This window comes from Lipotes vexillifer, unplaced genomic scaffold (assembly GCF_000442215.2).
Source record: "Lipotes vexillifer unplaced genomic scaffold, Lipotes_vexillifer_v1.1 scaffold566, whole genome shotgun sequence".
NCBI classification, from domain to species: Eukaryota; Metazoa; Chordata; class Mammalia; order Artiodactyla; family Lipotidae; genus Lipotes; species Lipotes vexillifer.
The window spans coordinates 1,269,280-1,290,387 of record NW_006799689.1 but is presented as its reverse complement, the minus strand read 5'-3'; the positions used below and the strand labels follow the sequence as shown (position 1 = coordinate 1,290,387).

The window sequence follows — 21,108 nt, the reverse complement described above, 5'->3', positions numbered from 1 at the left end:
TCCTTTTTTTTTTTTTTTTTTTTTTTTTTTTTTATTTTTTTCCCTCAGAAAACAAATCTGAACCGGGCTGTGGGGAGAAAGGGAGGGAGGTTCCTTCGGAGGAACCTGGGGAGGGACCTTAAAAGTTAAGTGTTCCGTATGGAGACTTTCAGCCAATCCCTGTGCTTCACGTTTGCCTTCTGAGATGTCTGAAGATTTCAGTGCCTGAGGGTTCTGGGTTTAGGGAGGAAGAATAAGATGGAATTTCAATGATATCTCCCTCTCCAGACAGGAAGTGTCTCTGTTCTTTTAGGTCTGCTGCCACCCTTTATCTGTTTCTCAACACAAGTTACAATTTGAGGTCATTGTTGTCTCCTGGTTTCACGGAAGATGTAGCTTTGAGGATTTTTATAATTCTCCATGTTTGGGGTGCCATTTCTGAGAATATAAAATAAGGCAAGAAATTCAGTACTCTGCCATCTTAAAACTAGAAGTCATCTAAATGAATAATTTCAAAACACAGGTTTATACAAATTTTATAGAGAGGCTTTTGAAATAATAGTTTTACTTCCCAAAACATAACACCCAGAACATTTTAGTCATACTGGTAGGTTTTCATTTTCAAGTATTTTTGAACGTGATAGGTGAAGGATATAAACACAGAAGACCTGGATCCTACACCCAGGAACCTTATCATCTAGTGGGGAGATGAAACACGGAGGGGAATTACTGTCACAGAACAGAGACTATAAAAGGGCCATGAGAAAGGTATAATTATGCACCAGAAGCATTCAGTGCCTGGAGATGTAATTTGCATCTTGAGAGAGAAGGATTTCCAGGAGAAGGTAGCATTTTTACATGAGACTTAATGTTTGGGTAGGATTTGCACCTAGTAAGAGCTTAATAAATATTTGCTGAATATAATTAATACTGACATTTTTAATACTGGTGGTCTGACATTTTTCTTTCCACTTCTATTAATGGTAAATATTCTTTACTTCAATGCAGTGTATCAGCAGCAATCAATTTCACTTATTCTCGTCTTAGTTTTCCTGAGAGGTATTAACAAAAACATTTCTACATAAAAATTTCACCATTCAGTGACAGTTATTGATATATCCTATAATTACAAAAAAATTCTTCCTGTGATAATTTCATCATTTTAATGGTACATGTATATTATTAAGACCCATAAATATTGAGTAATAAAGCTTCAAGTTCACATGTTCCCAGATGTTATTTTGGGGCTAGTAGATTAGCAGTTTTTCAAGAACATAAACAGTAATTAGAAATCTTTCATAATTTCTTTCAGAAACAGCACTTGATTTTAATTCTTTCGTTTAAAAAAAACTTGTAAGGAAAAAACTGCATCAGAACTCTTGACATTTTTATAGCTTGACAAAAAATTAAGTATAATTAAAATGAAATATTTGTTGCATAAATTAAATTGCAATTAATATGTTTTCTGCCACTGCTTGAAGGATAAGATGAAAATGGTGTGGTTAGCAGACTCCCTGCTGTGAGACTAATTTCTTGATTTTTATACCCCACATTATCATACAGATTCTCACAGTAAAAGAGTAAACCAACAAGTAGAAAACATTGTTTGATGAAAATGGTATACAGGAGATAAACTGGCTTTTATGAAGGCAAGGCAATATTACTTTTTTATTTTAAGATCTGATTACTAGTTGATTTCAAGGGTAAGATTTGTACTTTCAAAGCCATTAAAATAAGTAGAAAATTGCCCTTCATTTTAGTTAGCTATGCCTTTTAAATTATCCATCGTATTGTTTCAGGATGTTTGCTTTTTCCGGAGGTAATTGGGAAATGAACAACACATGTTATGCAGAGGTCTCCGCCTCCAGCTAACCAGGAAATAGTAATAAGTTCCATCACAAAAACTTAGTTGTGAACAATTTCAAGAAAAGTGGAGGAAAAATATATTCTGTTAGTACTTCTCTTGGAGGAGGATCACTTTTTTCTTACGGGGGCCCACCATTAAAGGAAAAAGCACCCCACCTTGACAAACATTAGTTATTCCCATCTTGAAAAAAAAATTCTCCAGCTGTCACTTACCCAGACAGTGTTATCAAGTATTATTTCTATGTGCATTTTTCCTGGCTAATTACTTTTTGACATTAGACCCCATTTGTGGTATCAGTGAAAGAAATAGGTAATCATTATTAATAGTCTTCTTTATCTCTCCAAATGTCTCTCTTGGGCAGTGCTGCTCAAGGGATATAAATGCACGAATGGGAATTAGAAATTATGGGCTAGGCCCCATTTACTGTGACTCTTGCACACCTGATCCCTGGGGGCTGGGATGGTGTCCATTCACGTTGTATGACGACAACATTAGGATGTGACAGTGCTTGTTCAAGTGAATTAGTGGAGCTCTGTTCATATACAAGGCCACGGCGCCCCTTTTGTGCTGTCTGCAGAGAAAAGGCCGTACTTTTTTACTGCTCGATGCTTCCTACATTCTTCACTTAACAGTTCAGACCCTGGAAAAAGTCCTCCAAAAGTCTTAGAGCGGGTAACACTATCTTTTTAAGGTGGCTTAGCAGGTTTTGGTTGCTTGAAGTGACACTAGTGTTGTAGTGAAAAAATTGGTGGTTGCAGTTGTGCTGTTCGTTTGCATGGTTACATTCTCACCTTTGAGTTAGTGCTCAAGTGTCACCACAGAGCAGCCTTTCTGACCACCTGATTTGAATTGCAGGCAGTGTCCCTAACGCCCTCACCCTTCTCTCCTACCCCGTCTTATTTTTCTTCACAGCACTTATTATTACCTGACTTATTTGCTTGTTGTCTGTCTCCGCCCGCTAGAACTTTAAGTTTCATGGAGACAGGAGTTTTTGCCTGACTTATGCATTGCTGTATCCCCACTGCCTGGAACAGCACTTAGCATAAGTAGGCACTGGATTAGTACTTTTTGAGGAAGGAAGGAAGGAAACAAGGGAGGGAGGGAGGGAAGAAGGAGGGAAAAAGAAAGAAAGAGAAAGAAAGAAAGAAAGGAAGAAACAAAGAAAGAAAGAGAAAGAAAGAAAGGAAGGAAGGAAGGAAGAAAAAGAAAGAAAGAAAAGGAAGGGAGGGAGGGAAGAGGGAAAGAAAGAGAAAGAAAGAAAGAACAGAAGGAAGGAAGGAAGGAAGAAAGAAAGAAAGACAAAGGAAGGAAGGGAAAGAGAGAGAGGAGATGGATGAGTGAGTGAATAAATGAATGTTTAAAAACCAATTCTTTTTGAAAGAAATTAAGCAAATATGATAATGCCTGGTGATAATATGAAAATCTAAGTTTAGTAGAGGGCTATTTGAATTCTGTTTATTAAAGCTTCATGTGTGTGTGTGTGTGTGTGTGTGTGTGTGTGTGTGTGTGTGTGTGTATATTTATGCTATGGTAAATCTTTATTTATGGACAGTGACATTTGAATATCATATAATTTTTTTTTCAGTTGACAATTTTTTTTTTAATTGGAGTATAATTGCTTTACAATGCTGTGTTAGTTTCTGTGGTACAATGAAGTGAATCAGCTCTATGTATACATATATCCTCTCTCTGCTGGACCTCTCTCCCAACCCACCCCCCATCCCACCCATCTAGGTTGTCACAGAGCACCAAGCTGAGCTTCCTGTGCTTTATAGCATGTTCCCACTAGCTATCTATTTCATGCATGGTAGTGTATATATGTTTATCCTAATCTCCCAATTCATCCCACCCTCCCCTAAAGCTTCATTTATAATTTTATTTTATGTTTAATCTCAGAGAAATTATATTGAAATGAAAACCATTTCTTATAAAACTAAAATTTCAGATTATAATCTATATATGGTTAATGTTCATGGAGAGTTATTTACAACCCACCCCGTAAGGATAGTAAACAATATTTTGAATCCATTAGGTCATATTTTTATTCATGTTCTCATTCATTCATTTGTTTGTTCAGTGTCACTTGTGTTCTACGAGGCACGCTATTTGTAATATTCTGGTAGAATATGTAAGTACATGCAGCAGTAAGTATGTCATGATGGAGCTTGGCTGTACTGAAGAGTTACAGTCTATTCTTGTACTTGCCATAGTTATGTTCTATGAAGTCACTACAAACACAGAATCAGCAAATACTGAGCCATTGTTCCTAAGGGAAGTGCAGGGTTAGGTTCCTCAGAGCCTCTGGCCAACATTTTTGTCACCCAGTCAATACATAACATTGTTTCATGTGTATTTCTGTTGAAAGACTCCTTATTTAATATATATTGTTGATTCATTAACATTGAACTCCTGGCCAATAACACTATAACTTATGCTTGAATGAAGCTTATCTAATAAACATATTTTCTCCTTAAGGCACACAGTAACCTTCTTGTGCTTAGGAACGCTAGGTAGCACTTCAGCAGTATGCTTGGGGTCTACGTTAAAAAGAGAAATCACCAACAAAAATGTGAAAAAGGTGACACTAAATAAACATGAAAGGACACTTGTTTATAGTGTGAGAGCTGAAATGAGAAGACGGGCTTTGGCTGGGAGTGTGGGTGCTGGGTGACTCAAATCTTCACCTCTCTGCTTGTATCTATGAATGACTGAAAGCACTGTGAGTGTGCATTTTGGAGTTACAAATAAATTTTAGTCAGTAGGTGAATTTGCAAATAAGGAATCTGAATAATGTAGATAGATGGTAACAGTGTTCTTATAAAGAAGACATCATTGAACATATCCTTTATAGCCTATTTACTGATGAATCTAGGTATTACCATCCTTGAAAAATGGGGTCACAGCAAGAAGACATATTTCTATTCAATCAAGATTTACTGAGCCCCTCCATTCCTCATAGACCTCATACATAAATATGTTACTCACTTTTTCTCTACTATATTCTCTCCCCCCTCTCCTGATTTCTCTATTTCTCCTCCAAATACACTTAGAATGAAGTTACTTAATTTACAGAGGGACCTGGGCATAACGTCTACCAGTTGGAAAAGGAAAGTTCTCAGAGTGTGGAGTGGACTTTGAGAGGACCCTCGTGATGATGGGGTCCAGGCCATACAGCTGCCATCTCCTTCTTTTGGTTTCTAGAGTGATGGGGTTGAAGGAGAGAGTAAGGATGTGCTATTCCAGAAGGCTCAATATTGAACAGGTTTATGGTTTCCCCAGGGCCAAGTCTATTTATTCATTCTTCAGTCATTCCTTCAGACAAATAATACTTTTTTTTTTTTTTGCAGTATGTGGGCCTCTCACTGTTGTGGCCTCTCCCATTGCGGAGCACAGGCTCCGGACGCACAGGCTCAATGGCCATGGCTCACGGGCCTAGCCGCTCCGCGGCATGTGGGATCTTCCCGGACCGGGGCACGAACCCGTGTTCCCTGCATCAGCAGGCGGACTCTCAACCACTGCGCCACCAGGGAAGCCCCAAATAATACTTTTGAAGTGCTTACTTTTTACCAGGCTAAACTCAGGATACAATGCGTCCTGTCTTTTAGCAGTTATCCCCCCTCTTGAGAGTTTCCTTAGAATACTTATTTACTTAGAGGCACTCAGTTTCTTTCCTACAAGAAACTCTTAGTATTTAAGAATGTCACAATTCTGGCTTCACTTGTATTCCCCACTTAAGTGGTTCTCCTTCAGCCATTCTGATGTTATCTTGGAACATTTTTGCAGCATATTCTCCAGTACACTAACCAAGTACTAGACCAAACTTTCCCTTTAGTGCCAGCGCCATATAGTGTTCCCTCTACTTAAAATGGGCTGCCGTTGTATGTGAAAGTCATGTTACTGGAACCTCTTACCCTGGTATCATTAGCTTTGTTATCAAACCAACTCACAGTCTACAGATGATTCTAACTACAACATTTGTCTCTTGTTGGATGTTCCATTTCAGTGACTTCTATTTAGATAACATTCTTATTGTTTTTAGTTGAAATTAAAGAGTTAAGGCCACATTTTATATGTACATCTATATTTCTGTATCTAGGTTTATTACTTCTTATATATCTTTGTATTTCTTTTACTATGGCCATAATCCATATACACCATAACACAATGGACTGGTCAAACAAGAAACCCCATTATTCATCCTTCAGTTTACATGTTGGCCTGCCATTTCCCACTTGTGCATTTATAATCAAGACTATAAAAGTGGAAGAGGAGCACAAACTAAGAAAAAGATAAAACTATTAAGAAAAAGAAAGATATATAAAAATGGAAAAAGAATTAATAGTAACTCAAATATAAAACTTTTGAATTTTGATGTACCTACCTAAAAATAGGAATATGTATACCGAACTCAAATATAAATGACCTTTGAATAAGCAACTACTTAGGATTATTTATCCACAACTATTTTTTTTTAAAGTAAAGGGTTTTTGAAGTTTCTTATTTGAAAATAGCTGACACTAACTACTTGCTATATACCAGACACTGTTTTAATTGCTCTGTAAGTATGAACTCATGTAATCCTTTTAACAAACCTGTGAGTAGGGTGTTATTATTTTTATATCATTTTATCTCTTTTTTTTTTCCTCTTGGTACTTTTTTTTTAACATATTTATAGGAGTATAATTGCTTTACAATGCTATGTTAGTTTCTTCTGTATAACAAAGTGAATCAGCTCTATGTATACATGTACCCCCATAACCCCTCCCTCTTGTGTCTCCCTCCCACCATCTTTATCCTACCCCTCTAGGTAGTCACAAAGATCTGACCTGATCTCCCTGTGCTATGCAGCTGCTTCCCACAAGCTATCTATTTTATATTTGGTAGTGTATATATCTCCATGCCACTCTCACTTCGTCCCAGCTTACACTTCCCCCTCCTCATGTCCTCATGTCCATTCTCTACGTCTGTGTCTTTATTCCTGTCCTGCCCCTAGGTTCTTCAGAACCTTTTTTTTTTTTTTTAGATTCCATATATATGTGTTAGCATACGGTATTTGTTTTTCTCTTTCTGACTTACTTCACTTTGTATGACAGACTCTAGGTCAACCTACCTCACTACAGATAACGCAATTTCGTTTCTTTTTATGGCTGAGTAATATTCCATTGTATATGTGTGCCACATCTTCTTTATCCATTCATCTGTCAATGGACACTTAGGTTGCTTCCATGTCCTGGCTATTATAAATAGAGCTGCAATGAACACTGTGGTACATGACTATTTTTGAGCTATGGTTTTCTCAGGATATATGCCCAGTAGTGGGATTTCTGGGTCGTATGGTAATTCTATTTTTAGTTTTTTGAGGAACCTCCATACTGTTCTCCATAGTGGCTGTATCAATTTACATTCCCAAAAACAGTGAAATAGGGTTCCCTTTTCTCCACACCCTCCCCAGAATTTATTGTTTATAGATTTTTTTGATGATGGCCATTCTGACTGGTGTAAGGTGATACCTCAGTGTAGTTTTGATTTGCATTTCTCTAATGATTAGTGATGTTGAGCATCCTTTCAAGTGTTTGTTGGCAATCTGTATATCTTCTTTGCAGAAATGTCTACTTAGGTCCTCTGCCCATTTTTGGATTGGGTGCTTTGTTTTTTTGATATTGAGCTGCATGAGCTGCTTGTATATTTTGGAGATTAATCCTTTGTCAGTTGCTTCGTTTGAAAATATTTTCTCCCATTCTGAGGGTTGTCTTCATCTTGTTTATGGTTTCCTTTGCTGTGCAAAAGCTTTTAAGTTTCATTAGGTCCCATTTGTTTATTTTTGTTTTTATTTCCATTTCTCTAGGAGGTGGGTCAAAAAGGATCTTGCTGTGATGTATGTCATAGAGTGTTCTGCCTGTGTTTTCCTCTAAGAGTTTTATAGTGTCTGGCCTTACATTTAGGTCTTTAATCCATTTTGAGTTTATTTTTGTGTATGTTGTTAGGGAGTGTTCTAATTTCATTCTTTTACATGTAGCTGTGCTGTTTCCCCAGCACCACTTATTGAAGAGACTGTCTTTTCTCTTTTCTCCATTGTATATCCTTACCTCCTTTGTCATAGATGAGTGGACCATAGGTGCGTGGGTTTATCTCTGGGCTTTCTATCCTGTTCCACTGATCTATATTTCTGTTTTTGGGCCAGTACCATACTGTCTTGATTACTGTAGCTTTGTAGTATAGGCTGAAGTCCGGGAGCCTGATTCCTCCAGCTCCATTTTTCTTTCCCCAGATTGCTTTGGCTGTCGGGGTCTTTTATGTTTTCATACAAATTGTGAAATTTTTTATTCTAGTTCTGTGAAAAATGCCATTGGTAGTTTGATAGGGATTGCATTGAATCTGTGGATTGCTTTGGGTAGTATAGTCATTTTCACAATGTTGATTCTTCCAATCCAAGAACGCATCTTTGTATCATCTTTAATTTCTTTCATCAGTGTCTTATAGTTTTCTGCATACAGGTCTTTTGTCTCCTTAGGTAGGTTTATTCCTAGGTATTTTATTCTTTTTGTTGCAATGGTAAATGGCAGTGTTTCCTTTATTTCATTTTCAGATTTTTCATCCTTAGTGTATAGGAATTCACGAGATTTCTGTGCATTAATTTTGTATCCTGCTACTTTACCAAATTCATTGATTAGCTTTAGTAGTTTTCTGGTGGCATCTTTAGGATTCTCTATGTATAGTATCATGTCATCTGCAGACAGTGACAGCTTTACTTCTTCTTTTCCAATTTGGATTCCTTTTATTTCTTTTTCTTCTCTGCTTGCTGTAGCTAAAACTTCCAAAACTATGTTGAATAATAACAGTGAGAGTGGGCAACCTAGTCTTGTTCCTGATCTTAGAGGAAATGGTTTCACTTTTTCACCACTGAGAAAGATATTGGCTGTGGATTTATCATATATGCCCCTTATGATGTTGAGGTAAGTTCCCCGTATGCTACTTTCTGGAGAGTTTTTATCATAAATGAGTGTTGAATTTTTCAAAAGCTTTTTCTGCATCTATAGAGATTATCATATGGTTTTTATCTTTCAATTCATTTATATAGTTTTTGACACTGATTGATTTGCGTATATTGAAGAATCCTTGCATTCCTGGGATAAATCCCACTTGATCATGGTGTATGATCCTTTTAATGTGCTGTTGGATTCTGTTCTCTAGTCTTTTATTGAGGATTTTTGTATCTATGTTCATCAGTGACATTGGCCTGTAGTTTTCTTTTTTTGTGACATCTTTGTCAGGTTTTGTTATCAGGCTGATGGTGGCCTCACAGACTGAGTTTGGGAGTGTTCCTCCCTCTGCTATATTTTGGAAGAGTTTGAGAAGGATGGGTGTTAGCTCTTCTCTAAATGTTTGATAGAATTTGCCTGTGAAGCCATCTGGTCCTGGGCTTTTGTTTGTTGGAAGATTTTTAATCACAGTTTCAATTTCAGTACTTGTGATTGGTCTGTTCATATTTTCTATTTCTTCCTTGTTCAATCTCAGAAGGTGTGCTTTTCTAAGAATTTGTCCATTTCTTCCAGGTTGTCCATTTTATTGGCATAGAGTTGCTTGTAGTAATCTCTCAGGATCCTTTGAATTTTTGCAGTGTCAGTTGTTACTTCTCCTTTTTCATTTCTAATTATGTGGATTTGAGTCTTCTCCCTTTTTTTTTTTTGTTATGAGTCTGGCTAATGTTTTATCAATTTGACTTATCTTCTCAAAGAATCAGCTTTTAGTTTTATTGATCTTTGCTATCATTTCCTTCTTTTCTTTTTCATTTATTTCTGATCTGATCTTTGTGATTTCTTTCCTTTTGCTAACTTTGGGGGGTTTTTGTTCTGCTTTCTCTGTTTGCTTTATGTGTAAGTTTAGGTTGTTTATTTGAGATGTTTCTTTTTTCTTGAGGTAGGATTGTATTGCTGTGAACTTCCCTCTTAGAACTGCTTTTGCTGCCTCCCATAGGTTTTGGGTCATTGTCATTTATTTCGAGGGACTTTTTGATTTCCTCTTTGATTTCTTCAGTGATCTCTTGGTTATTTAGTAGCATACTGTTTAGCCTCCATGTGTTTGTATTTTTTAGTTTTTTCCCTGTAATTGATGTCTAGTCTCATAGTGTTGTGGTCGGAAAACATACTTGATACGATTTCAGTTTTCTTAAATTTACCAAGGCTTGATTTGTGACCTGAGATATGATCTGTCCTGGAGAATGTTTCATGAGCACTTGAGAAGAGAGTGTATTCTGTTGCTTTTGGATGGAATGTCCTATAAATATCAATTGTTTAATGTCTCATTTAAAGTATGTGTTTCCTTATTTATTTTCATTTTGGATGATCTGTCCATTGGTGAAAGTGGAGTGTTAAAGTCCCCTACTATTATTGTGTTACTGTCAATTTCCCCTTTTATGGCTGTTAGCATTTGCCTTATGTATTTAGGTGCTCCTATATCGGGTGCATAAATATTTACAGTTGTTACATCTTCTTCTTGGTTGATCCCTTGATCATTATGTAGTGTCCTTCTTTGTCTCTTGTAATAGTCTTTATTTTAAAGTCTATTTGGTCTGATATGAGAATTGCTACTCCAGCTTTTTTTAATTTCCATTTGCTTGCAATATCTTTTTCACTCGTCTCACTTTCAGTCTGTATGTGTCCCTAGGTCTGAAGTGGGTCTCTTGTAGACAGCATATTTACGGGTCTTGTTTTTGTATCCATTCAGTCAGTCTATGTCTTTTGGTTGGAGCATTTAATCCATGTACATTTAAGGTAGTTATTGATATGTATGTTCCTATTACCATTTTCTTAATTGTTTTGCGTTTGTTATTGTAGGTCTTTTCCTTCTCTTGTGTTTCCTGCCTAGAGAAGCTCCTTTAGCATTTGTTGTAGAGCTGGTTTGGTGGTGCTGAATTCTCTTAGTTTTTGCTCATCTGTAAAGGTTTTAATTTCTCCTTCAAATCTGAATGAGGTCCTTACTAGGTAGAGTAATCTTGGTTGTAGGTTCTTCCCTTTCATCACATTATATATATGTCCTGCCATCCCATCTCGCTTGCAGAGTTTCTGCTGACAGATCAGCTCTTAACCTTATGGGGATTCCCTTGTATGTTATTTGTTGCTTTTCCCTTGCTGCTTTTAATATTTTTTCTTTGTATTTAATTTTTGATAGTTTGATTAATATGTGTCTTGGTGTGTTTCTCCTTGGATTTATCCTGTGTGGGACTCTCTGCACATCCTGGACTTGATTGGCTATTTTCTTTCCCATATTAGGGAAGTTTTCAACTATAATCTCTTCAAATATTTTCTCAGTCCCTTTCTTTTTCTCTTCTTTTCTGGGACCCCTATAATTCGAATGTTGGTGCATTTAATGTTGTCCCAGAGGTCTCTGAGATTGTCCTCAGTTATTTTCAGCCTTTTTTCTTTATTCTCCTCTGTGGTAGTTATTTCCACTATTTTATCTTCCAGGTTACTTATCCGTTCTTCTGCCTCAGTTATTCTTCTGTTGATTCCTTCTAGAGAATTTTTAATTTCATTTATTGTGTTGTTCATCATTGTTTGTTTTCTCTTTAGTTCTTCTAGGTCCTTGTTAAACGTTTCTTGTATGTTCTCCATTCTATTTCCAAGATTTTGGATCATGTTTACTATCATTACTCTGAATTCTTTTTCAGGTAGGCTGCCTATTTCCTCTTCATTTCTTTGGTTTGGTGGGTTTTTACTTTGCTCCTTCATCTGCTGTGTATTTCTCCTTTTTCTCATTTTGCTTTGCTTAACTGTGTTTGGGGTCTCATTTTCATAGGCTGCAGGTTTGTAGTTCCTGTTGTTTCTGGTGTCTACCCCCAATGGCTAAGGTTTGCTCAGTGGGTTTTGTAGGTTTTCTGGTAGAGGGGACTGATGCCTGTGTTCTGGTGGATGAAGCTGGATCATGTCTTTCTGGTGGGCAGGACTGCATCCTGTGGTGTGTTTTTTGGTGTCTGTGAATTTACTGTGATTTTAAGCAGCCTCTCTGCTAATGGGTGGGGTTGTGTTCCTGTCATGCTAGTTGTTTGGCATGGGGTGTCTAGCCCTGGAGCTTGCTGGTCATTGAGTGGAGCTGGGTCTTAGCATTGAGACAGACATCTCTGGTAGATCTCTTGCTGATTGATATTACTTGAGGCCGGGAGGTCTCTGGTGGTCCAATGTCCTGAATGCAGCTCTCCCACCTCAGAGGCTCAGGCCTGACACCCAGCTGGAGCACCAAGACCTTGTCAGCCACATGGCTCAGAAGAAAAGGGAGAAAAGAAAGAAAGAAAGAACAAATAATAATAAAATAAAGTCATTAAAGCAAAAAATGTTCTTAATTATTAAAATAAAAAAATTTAAAAATAATAAGAAAGAGAAGAGAGCAACCAAATCAATAAACAAATCCACCAATGATAACAAGCACTAAAAACTATACTAAGATAAACATAAAAATCGGAAACTACTCAGTTGCAGACAGCAAACCCCAAGGCTACAGTTGCTCCCAAAGTCCACCACCTCAATTTTGGGATGATTCATTGTCTATTCATGTATTCCACCGATGCAGGGTACATCAAGTTGATTGTGGGGATTTAATCCACGGCTCCTGAGGCTTCTGGGAGAGATTTCCCTTTCTCTTCTTTGTTCGCACAGCTCCTGGGGTTCAGCTTTGGATTTGGCCCCACCTCTGCATGTAGGTCTTCTGAGAGCATCTGTTCTTCTCTCAGACAGGACAGGGTTAAAGGAGCAGCTGATGAGGGGGTTCTGGCTCACTCAGGCCAGGGGGAGGGAGGGGTACTGAATGCAGGGTGAGCCTGCAGCGCCAGAGGCCAGCATGACGTTGCAACAGCCTGAGGCCACCTTGTGTTCTCCGAGGGGAGTTGTCCCTGGATCACGGGACTCTGGCAGTGGCAGGCTGCACAGCCTCTCAGGAGAGGAGGTGTGGATAGTGACCTGTGCTTATGACAGGCTTCTTGGTGGCTGCAGCAGCAGCCTTAGCACTTCATGCCCATCTCTGGTGTCTCCACTGAGAGCCACGGCTCGCACCCGTCTCTGGAGCTCCTTTAGGTGGCGCTCTGAATCCCCTCTCCTCGTGCCCCAGAAACAATGTTCTCTTGCCTATTAGGCAGGTCCAGACTCTTTCCTGGACTCCCTCCGAGCCAGCTGTGGTGCACTGGCCCCTTCAGTCTGTGTTCACGCAGCCAACCCCGGTCCTCTCCCTCAGATCTGACCTCCGAAGCCCGAGCCTCAGCTCCCAGCCCCGCCCGCCCCGGCGGGTGAGCAGACAAGCCTCTCGGGCTGGTGAGTGCCGGTCGGCGCCGATCCTGTGTGCGGGAACCTCCCCGCTTTGCCCCCCGCACCCCTGTTGCTGTGCTGTCCTCTGCCGCTCCGAAGCTTCCCCCCTGCCCACCCCCATATCTGCCAGTGAAGGGACTTCCTAGTGTGTGGAAACTTTTCCTCCTTCACAGCTCCCTCCCAGAGGTGCAGGTCCCATCCCTATTCTTCTGTCTCTTTTTTTTTCTTTTTTCTTTTTCCCTACCCAGGTATGTGGGGATTTTCTTGCCTTTTGGGAGGTCTGAGGTCTTCTGCCAGCATTCAGTAGGTGTTCTGTAGGAGTTGTTCCATGTGTAGATGTATTTTTGATGTATTTGTGGGGAGGAAGGTGATCTCCACTTCTTACTCCTCTGCCATCTTGAAGGTCTCTCTCATCTCTGTCTTTCAAATGAGGAAACAAGCACCCAGTCAGCTTGGCTGCAAAGCAATCCTGCCTCAGAATAGAAGTCATAAAGTTTTCAAGCCACCCATGCAAATACCCTCAGTGAGACTCTGACATAATTTAATATACAAATGAACTTGGTTTCCTTTCTAGGTTCAGACTGACACTGCATTGTCAACTCAATGTCAGCTAAAAGTTGTTTCTTCAGAAACATATACAAATAGTTTAATTGAAAAAATACATAGTAAGTCCTAAATCTAGGGAATTGAGAAGAACACAAATAATAGAGAATGCTTTAGAATGTTTTCCTGAAAACTCATAGTGAACAGAAAGAAGAGAAAAACTCCTACAGCTCTTAGCCATTGCGTGTATGTTCTGTTGTCGAAACAGTGGAGATGATCTTGCCATCACAGAATTTTCTACATGCAGTGAAAGCAAAGTTGGATCATGCAGGAATAATGCCAGGTGATCTTTTAAAACTGTCTATGAACTGTTGTTTATAGATTATGGAAAATCCCAAGCCCTAGCCAGACTTAACTATGGTCTCACTCAGGAAATATTTTCCTGTATTTAATCAGCTTAGAGCTGAATATATAAAAAATATTTTAAGCTGAACAATATGTGCATAACCTTTCATTTCCATCTTGTCCTTCTAATCTTGGAGGATTTGTCCACTATAGTGTATCAGCTCTATCCTGTTTACCAACATTGAAGCTGTTCATGAGTATCTGATGAAAAGCCTTAAATAACTAGTTAAACAGTGCAGCTGCCAGCCTAAAGTAATCCTACACTTAGGGGGTGAGTGGCCCAGGAAATTTGCTCTTTGTCATTTTGACTTGGGTTTGAAAATGGACCTGGGCTACCTTCCAGCTCAAAGAGCCATTCACTTCCAAAGAGTCCTAAATTGTCCCAAGGAGCTCATTTTGGCAGTGGATTATTTGTGTTTGGCTGGTCAAAAGCTAATAGCAAAAGCTGTCTGCTCTGGCACGCAAGGGCTATGGCAGCATTTAGAATTACATCCCCAGTGTTTTTTCTTGATGAGGTTATTTTTCAGGAGAGCTGTCCCCCACCCCCCCATTTCAAAAGTGACAATGTACAAGTGTCGTGCAGGTGGTTTTCTTGAGCTCATAAATAGCTTCCCATAACATGGTGGCCTGTTTTTCCCCATAACATGTTGGCCAAGGAATATTATGAACAAATGAGAATGAGCACCAGATTTTTTCCAAAACCAAAGCTGTCTGAATGGTGTGTTCACCTCTTCCTATACCAGAGGTAACAATTATTGGTTGACTAGGGCCAAGTAAGAAAGTGGGCTTTTAAATAAAATAAGAGTGATAAATGATTTGTGAAAGATTTTCTGTCAGGGGATGTAGAGTATCGGTACTTGAAGAGTCAATCCTTGCTTATCTACACAACTATAAACACCTATTTTCTGACTCTTCCACTAGCCTGTGAGGGATCCTGGGAAGACACAGCTAAGTTTTGGTTACCTAGATAGTTGGGAAGCTATCTAGCGTAGTGCTGACACACTATAGATGCTCAAATGTTAGTGGAATGCACAGGTTAAAGTTTAACACAGAATTAATTGTTGCTTCATTCATTATATTAGAGGAGCCCAAAACTAAGTATACAAGAAGATCCAAAGGAATGAGGGAAGAAAATATTATAATTTCTATTTATTTTTACCTCATTTGTATATCATTTTACATTATATTTTACATTATTATACATTATACATTATTATTTATCACAGTGTTACACATATAGAATTTCAAGCAGATAACCAAAAATATATTGAGGATGCTTAAAATATTTTTACTGATGGAGGATACAATCAAGATCCTTTCAGTCCTGTTTCACTACATTATTGCACCGTAATCAGTCTCTCATATGTGTCAATGGAATTTAATTTAACTTTTAAAAGCACATGTTGGATACACTATGAATAGATTTTTACCCTTGAAGGAAAGATGGAGGAAAAAGCTAGTGCTAAGATATTTTATCCTGTTTAAGCCTCACACCAACCCTGTAAGATTTCTTCATTTTATAGACGATGAAAAGAATGAGTCAGGAAGTGCTTCCTGTACATCTGTTTTCTGGAATAAATTATACGGAATTGGTATCATTTCTTCCTTTTTTGGTGTAATTCACCAGTGAAATCATCTGGGCCTGGTTTGGAAGGTTACTAATTATTTATTCAATTTTTAAAATAGTTATAGGCGTATTTAGATTATTTCTCCTTGTTTGAGTTTTGATAGATTGTGACTTCCAAGAAATTAGTCCGTTTCACCCAAGTTATCAAATTTATGAACAGAGTTGTTCAAAAAATTCCTTTGTTATCCTTTTAATGTCCATGGGATCAGTGATGGTGCATCTTTCATTTCTGATATTTGTAATGTGTATCTTCTTTCTTTTTTCTTAGTCTGGTTAGGTGTTTATCAATTTTATTGATCTTTTCAAAGAAACAGCTTTTGGTTTTGTTGATTTTTTCTTTTTCCTATTGATTTCCTGTTTTCAGTTTCTACTCTGATTTTATTTTCTTTGGCATATTTTGGACTTAATCTTCTCTTTTTCTAGTTACCTAAAGTGGAAGCTTAGATTAGTGATTGTAGATCTTTCTTCTTTTCTACTTTATGCATTCAATGCTATAAATTTCCCTGTAGGCACTGCTTTTGCTGCATCCCACAAATTTTGCCAAGTTGTATTTTAGTTTTCATTTAGTTCAAAATTTTTTTTCTTGATGCTTCTTCTTTGACTCTGTATTATTTAGTAGGGTATTGTTTAATCTCCAAATATTTCAGGAATTTTAAACTATCTTTTTGTTATTACTTTTTAGTTTAATTCCATTGTGGTCTAAACACATACTTTGTATGATGTCTACTCTTTTGAAGTTGTTAAGGTATACTTTATGGCTCAGAATGTGGCCTATCTTGGTGAATATTCCATGTGAGCTTGAGAAGAGTGTGTGGTTATTGTTGGATGAAGTAGTCTATAAATGTCAATTAGATCCAGTTGAGTGATAGTGCTGTTCAGTTCAATTGTATCCTTACTGACATTCTGCCTGCTAGATCTATCAGTTACTTACAAAGGGGTACTGAAGCCTCCAATTACAAGAGTGAATTTGTCTACCTCTCCTTGCAGTTCTATTAGTTTTTACTTCATGTGTTTTGGTGCTCTGTTGTTAGGTACATACACATTAGGGACAGTTATGTCTTCTTCGAGAATTGACCCCTTTATCATGTAATGCCCATCTTTAGTCCAGATTATTTTCATTACTCTGAAGTCTGTTTTATCTGAAATTAATGTAGCTACTCCAACTTTCTTTTGCTTAATGTTAGATAGTATATCTTTCTCCATGCCTTTACTTTCAATCTGTTTGTGTTTTTTAACTAATCCAAGTCCACTTTCAAATAACACTATATTGTTTCATGGGTAGTTCAACTACCTTATAACAGATTATTCCCAACTCCTCCCTTCCATCCCTTATAATATTGCTGTCATTTATTTACCTTATCCATAAGCTATAATCACTGATTATATTGTTGTTATTATTATTTTGAACAAGACTGTTATCTGTAAGATCAATTAAGATCTTTACCTTCATTTATTTCTTCTCTAATGTTCCTCATTTCATGTAGAGCTGAATTGCTAATGTGTATAAGACAGAGAAAGACAAATGCTACATTGTATCATTTATATGCAGAATCTAAAAATAATACAAACAAATGTATATGCAAAACAGAAACAGACTTACAGATATAGAGAACAAACTACTGGTTACCAAAGGGGAGAGGGAAGAAGGGAGGGGCAAATTAGGGGTATGGGACTAAGAGTTACTAACCACTATGTATAAAATAGATAAACAACAAGGATATATTGTATAGCACAGGGAATTATAGCCATTATCTTACAATAACTTTTAATGGAGTATAGTCTGTAAAAATACTGAATCACTATGCTGTACACCTGAAACTAATATAATATTGCAAATCAACTATACTGCATTTTTTTAAAAGAGGGAAAAATTAGAAATAAATTTTTTTAAATATCCAAAATGATTTATTATAGTAAAATTTTAAAAAGTAGTTTAAAATATCAAAAATTTAAGATCATTTGCACAAAACAAACCTTCTCATTTACTTTTTTGAAACCTAGATTATTGTTATACATATATATTTATAAAACGTAAACCATCCATAGTTCTAGTCTTCAGGGTTCATCAAGTGCCGACATTAAAAAATCACTATCATGCTTCTCACATATGCCTAACTTCATACATTCAAGTTTAAGAGTAATATGAATTACTTACTATTGCAAAATATTCCCGATATGTCATGCGCCACTCTTGCAAACACTATGTTGATTCCTGACCCTTAGAATCACAATTTCAAATAAAAAGAAAGCCAGAATATGGATTTCAGCACCACAAGAAAATAATACTTCATTATGTAAAGTTCTGTTGCATTCATGCTATCCAAAAGGAAGGATTTTATTCGAATTAATTAATTTGTCTTTTAACTAAGAATTTTTGTCACACAAATTCTTTGTGTACTCGAAAGCAGTGTCTGTTACAGCCTCTTGTCCTTCATGTCACCTGGGCTTTGTCACTTTTGTTTCATAAACACAAAGCAACAGATGTGGGGCTTTTCCCTGGGGCCTGAATAGGCTTATTATTAAGCCCTGGGCTTATTCATAAAAGCAGATATTTAGGGTTGGGGCTCTGTTGTACTGGAGTGGAGAGCCAGATCCCTAGTGACAGAGGTTCCTGCATGTTCTTTAATACATTTATTTTCTGTGTGTTTGTAAGGTAGGAGCCCTCTAAAGAGGTTGACCCTGGGTAGAGGGCCTTCCTTCCAAGGTTTTCTTAAGAAAAATTAAATTGTCCAAAATCATTTCCATTGAGGATAAGCCTGCTTTACAAAGGAGAAACATATATTTTTATATAGTCTGACCATTTATTTACAGTATCCACTATCGATTTAGTACTTTACCTCTCTAATGACTTCGCCTGTTTCACACGCATGAAAAGCATTCATTTCTATCCTCAATCACATGCTGCGTCTTTGGTTACTCAACAATAAACGATCTGTCCTTTCTTCCTCTGAACATCTTCAGCATTTGTTTGAATCACTTCTGTGATACTTACCACAGGTGGCCTTCTATTATAATTATTTGGGTATAACCTTTCCTTTTTCATTCATTTAGTCAACACATATTATTTTGCACAAAACAAGGTACCTACCTGTATGAAGCTTACCATCTCATGTGGGACACAAAATAAATATATAGTATCAAAGAATGGTAATTGCTATGAAGAAAATAGAGCCGTTTAAAATGATAGAAAGTTTCAGGGCTATTATTTTATGTGCAGGTAGTGAGAGAGGGTCTCTTTGAACAGGGATGTGATGAAGGGAAGGAATGAACCATGGGAATAGCTGGAGACAAAGCTGTCCAGGTGGAGGCATCTCTAAGTATAAAGGCTGAGAGGCAGAGTGTTCAGTAAGCAGAGGTGTTGCTAGAGACGATTCAATGAGGGGAAATGTAGAAGAAAAATCATGTCAGAAAAGGAGCCAAATGCACCATCATCAAGATCAAGGAGAAACGTAGATTGTGAGCTCTGTGAAGACAGGTGGCTATGTCATTGTGTTGCTCAGAGCTTCTCCAGGCGGCCATCCACAGCTCATAAAAGCTATGTGTTTAAGAAAGTGTCCATATATCTGGCTTTCAACTGATAAAGCTTACCTGCTAATTTTGTTTTATTTGAGGGCATGATGGGAAATTTGAAGTGCAGTTAAATGGTATCCATCTAGCAATTTAATATAATTTAAGTTATAACAAAAATAACATAAGAAATCAGCATGACCTCTTTGGTAATTGTTGATCTCTTTCCTCCTAGGATTTCCAAACTGTATTGCCATCATTTGATCTCTTCTCACAGTACGGAAAATTGTATTCAAAAGCTGGACAAATTGTATAAAGGTATGCATTTTTGCTAAAAGGTACTTCAAAAATGCTATAGTAAATAACAAAAAATCAAATGAGATTGATTTAACTATCAAGCATTTAAAAGAAAAGTGCTATAATAATATTTATATGTAATACAACTCCATATATTTCTTTCTTTCTACTCTAATGGTTTTCAACATTCAAAAATCATGGATTTTGTATTTCAAATCTCTTCTCCAAAACGAACTCAAAGTCGAACTGAAAACTACCTGAAGTACCCTTTCTCTTTAAATTAATTAATACAGTAAATAAATAGTTTTACGTAATATAATGAGAAAGTATTGATGGTGTCCAAAAGCTAAAATATTTCTCATTACTGTATAGATACAGTATAGTTTAAAATACTATATTCAATATGTGTGTTACTTAAAGTGCAAGGTGCCTTTAGTGGATTCCAAATAAATAGCATCTTGGGTCTCTGATGACCAAAGTTTACAGACTAGAGAAGAACAGAAAATTCACACATAAAATTCAAGATCACAAAATAAACTCTCAATGAATGCTGTATTTAATTGCTAAGGTGTTTTAGAGTAGAGAAGTGATTACAATCAAAGGGAGACTAATAGGAGGTATTCTGACATCAGCGAAATTTAAAGGAGATATTGGATGAAGACAGAAAAGATCACTACAGTTGAAGGAAAAGAGGCAGGAATGAGAAATCAGGCTAGTTAATTCCCCAGGCCTCCTCCCACACCAAGAACCAGGGGAAAGCTCTGGTCTGTTGGAAAGAACACAAAGTAGATGCAAGCAACTATGTTCCTTAGATTTAGTTAGTATTGCCTCTCCCACATTTATAACTTTGGATGCTTCAACTGGAAATCAGTATGTTAAATGTAGATAGAAATGACCACCTTTTAACTCCTTCACAGGAATATATGAGGGGAAATATGAAATACTCTGAGTTAATGGAGAAACATACATATAATGCTGAGTGGAATTACAGTTTCAAAGGTTTATAAAATAAGTACCATTACCCATTGGAGCATTTATCTAGTATTTGTGACTCACAGCAGGAAGTAGTCTAAATAAAATTTTTCATATTTGTTTATGATTTCAGATTTTAATTCAAAGATACATCCTGTTCATAATGGCCAAAGGTTGAAAACAACTTGAATACTCATTAGTATATGTTAAGTTAAATAAATGCTAAGACACATGAAATGCAATACTATGAAAACATTAAAAATGTTAACATAGATCTTTATTATTAATTTGAAAAAATGCCTCCAATATATTTCTAAGAAAAGAAAGCTGGATTCAAAGGAAACTATGTAGTCTGATTGCATTAAAAAACATGTATATATGTGCGTGTGTGTATGTGTGTGTGTGTGTGTACACACACATATATATAATGTGTATGTGTGTATAAAAACACACTTGTATGTGCTTATTTATGTATTACATATGTATGTATACATTCATATAAGGCAAAAATGTTACTGGTAGTTATCTCTTGATAGTGAGATTAGGGGTACATTTTGGGGAGATATTTCTTTGTGGTCTCACTTTTTGAAATTTTTATCTAATCAGACAAAAGCAGATTG

At 37.0% G+C, this 21,108-nt stretch overlaps 1 protein-coding gene across 1 annotated transcript in view; it reads left to right on the top strand.

The window, feature by feature from the left end:
- The window catches only part of SPATA17 (spermatogenesis associated 17), a 193,683-nt gene extending 174,145 nt beyond the window's left edge, over nucleotides 1-19,538 (top strand). Inside the window, exon 10 of the mRNA XM_007471860.1 lies at nucleotides 19,455-19,538. Within this exon, the coding sequence (XP_007471922.1) occupies nucleotides 19,455-19,535 (81 nt within the window). The 3' untranslated portion in view covers nucleotides 19,536-19,538. The remainder of the gene's footprint in view (nucleotides 1-19,454) is intronic.
- The last annotated feature ends 1,570 nt before the right edge of the window (nucleotides 19,539-21,108 follow it).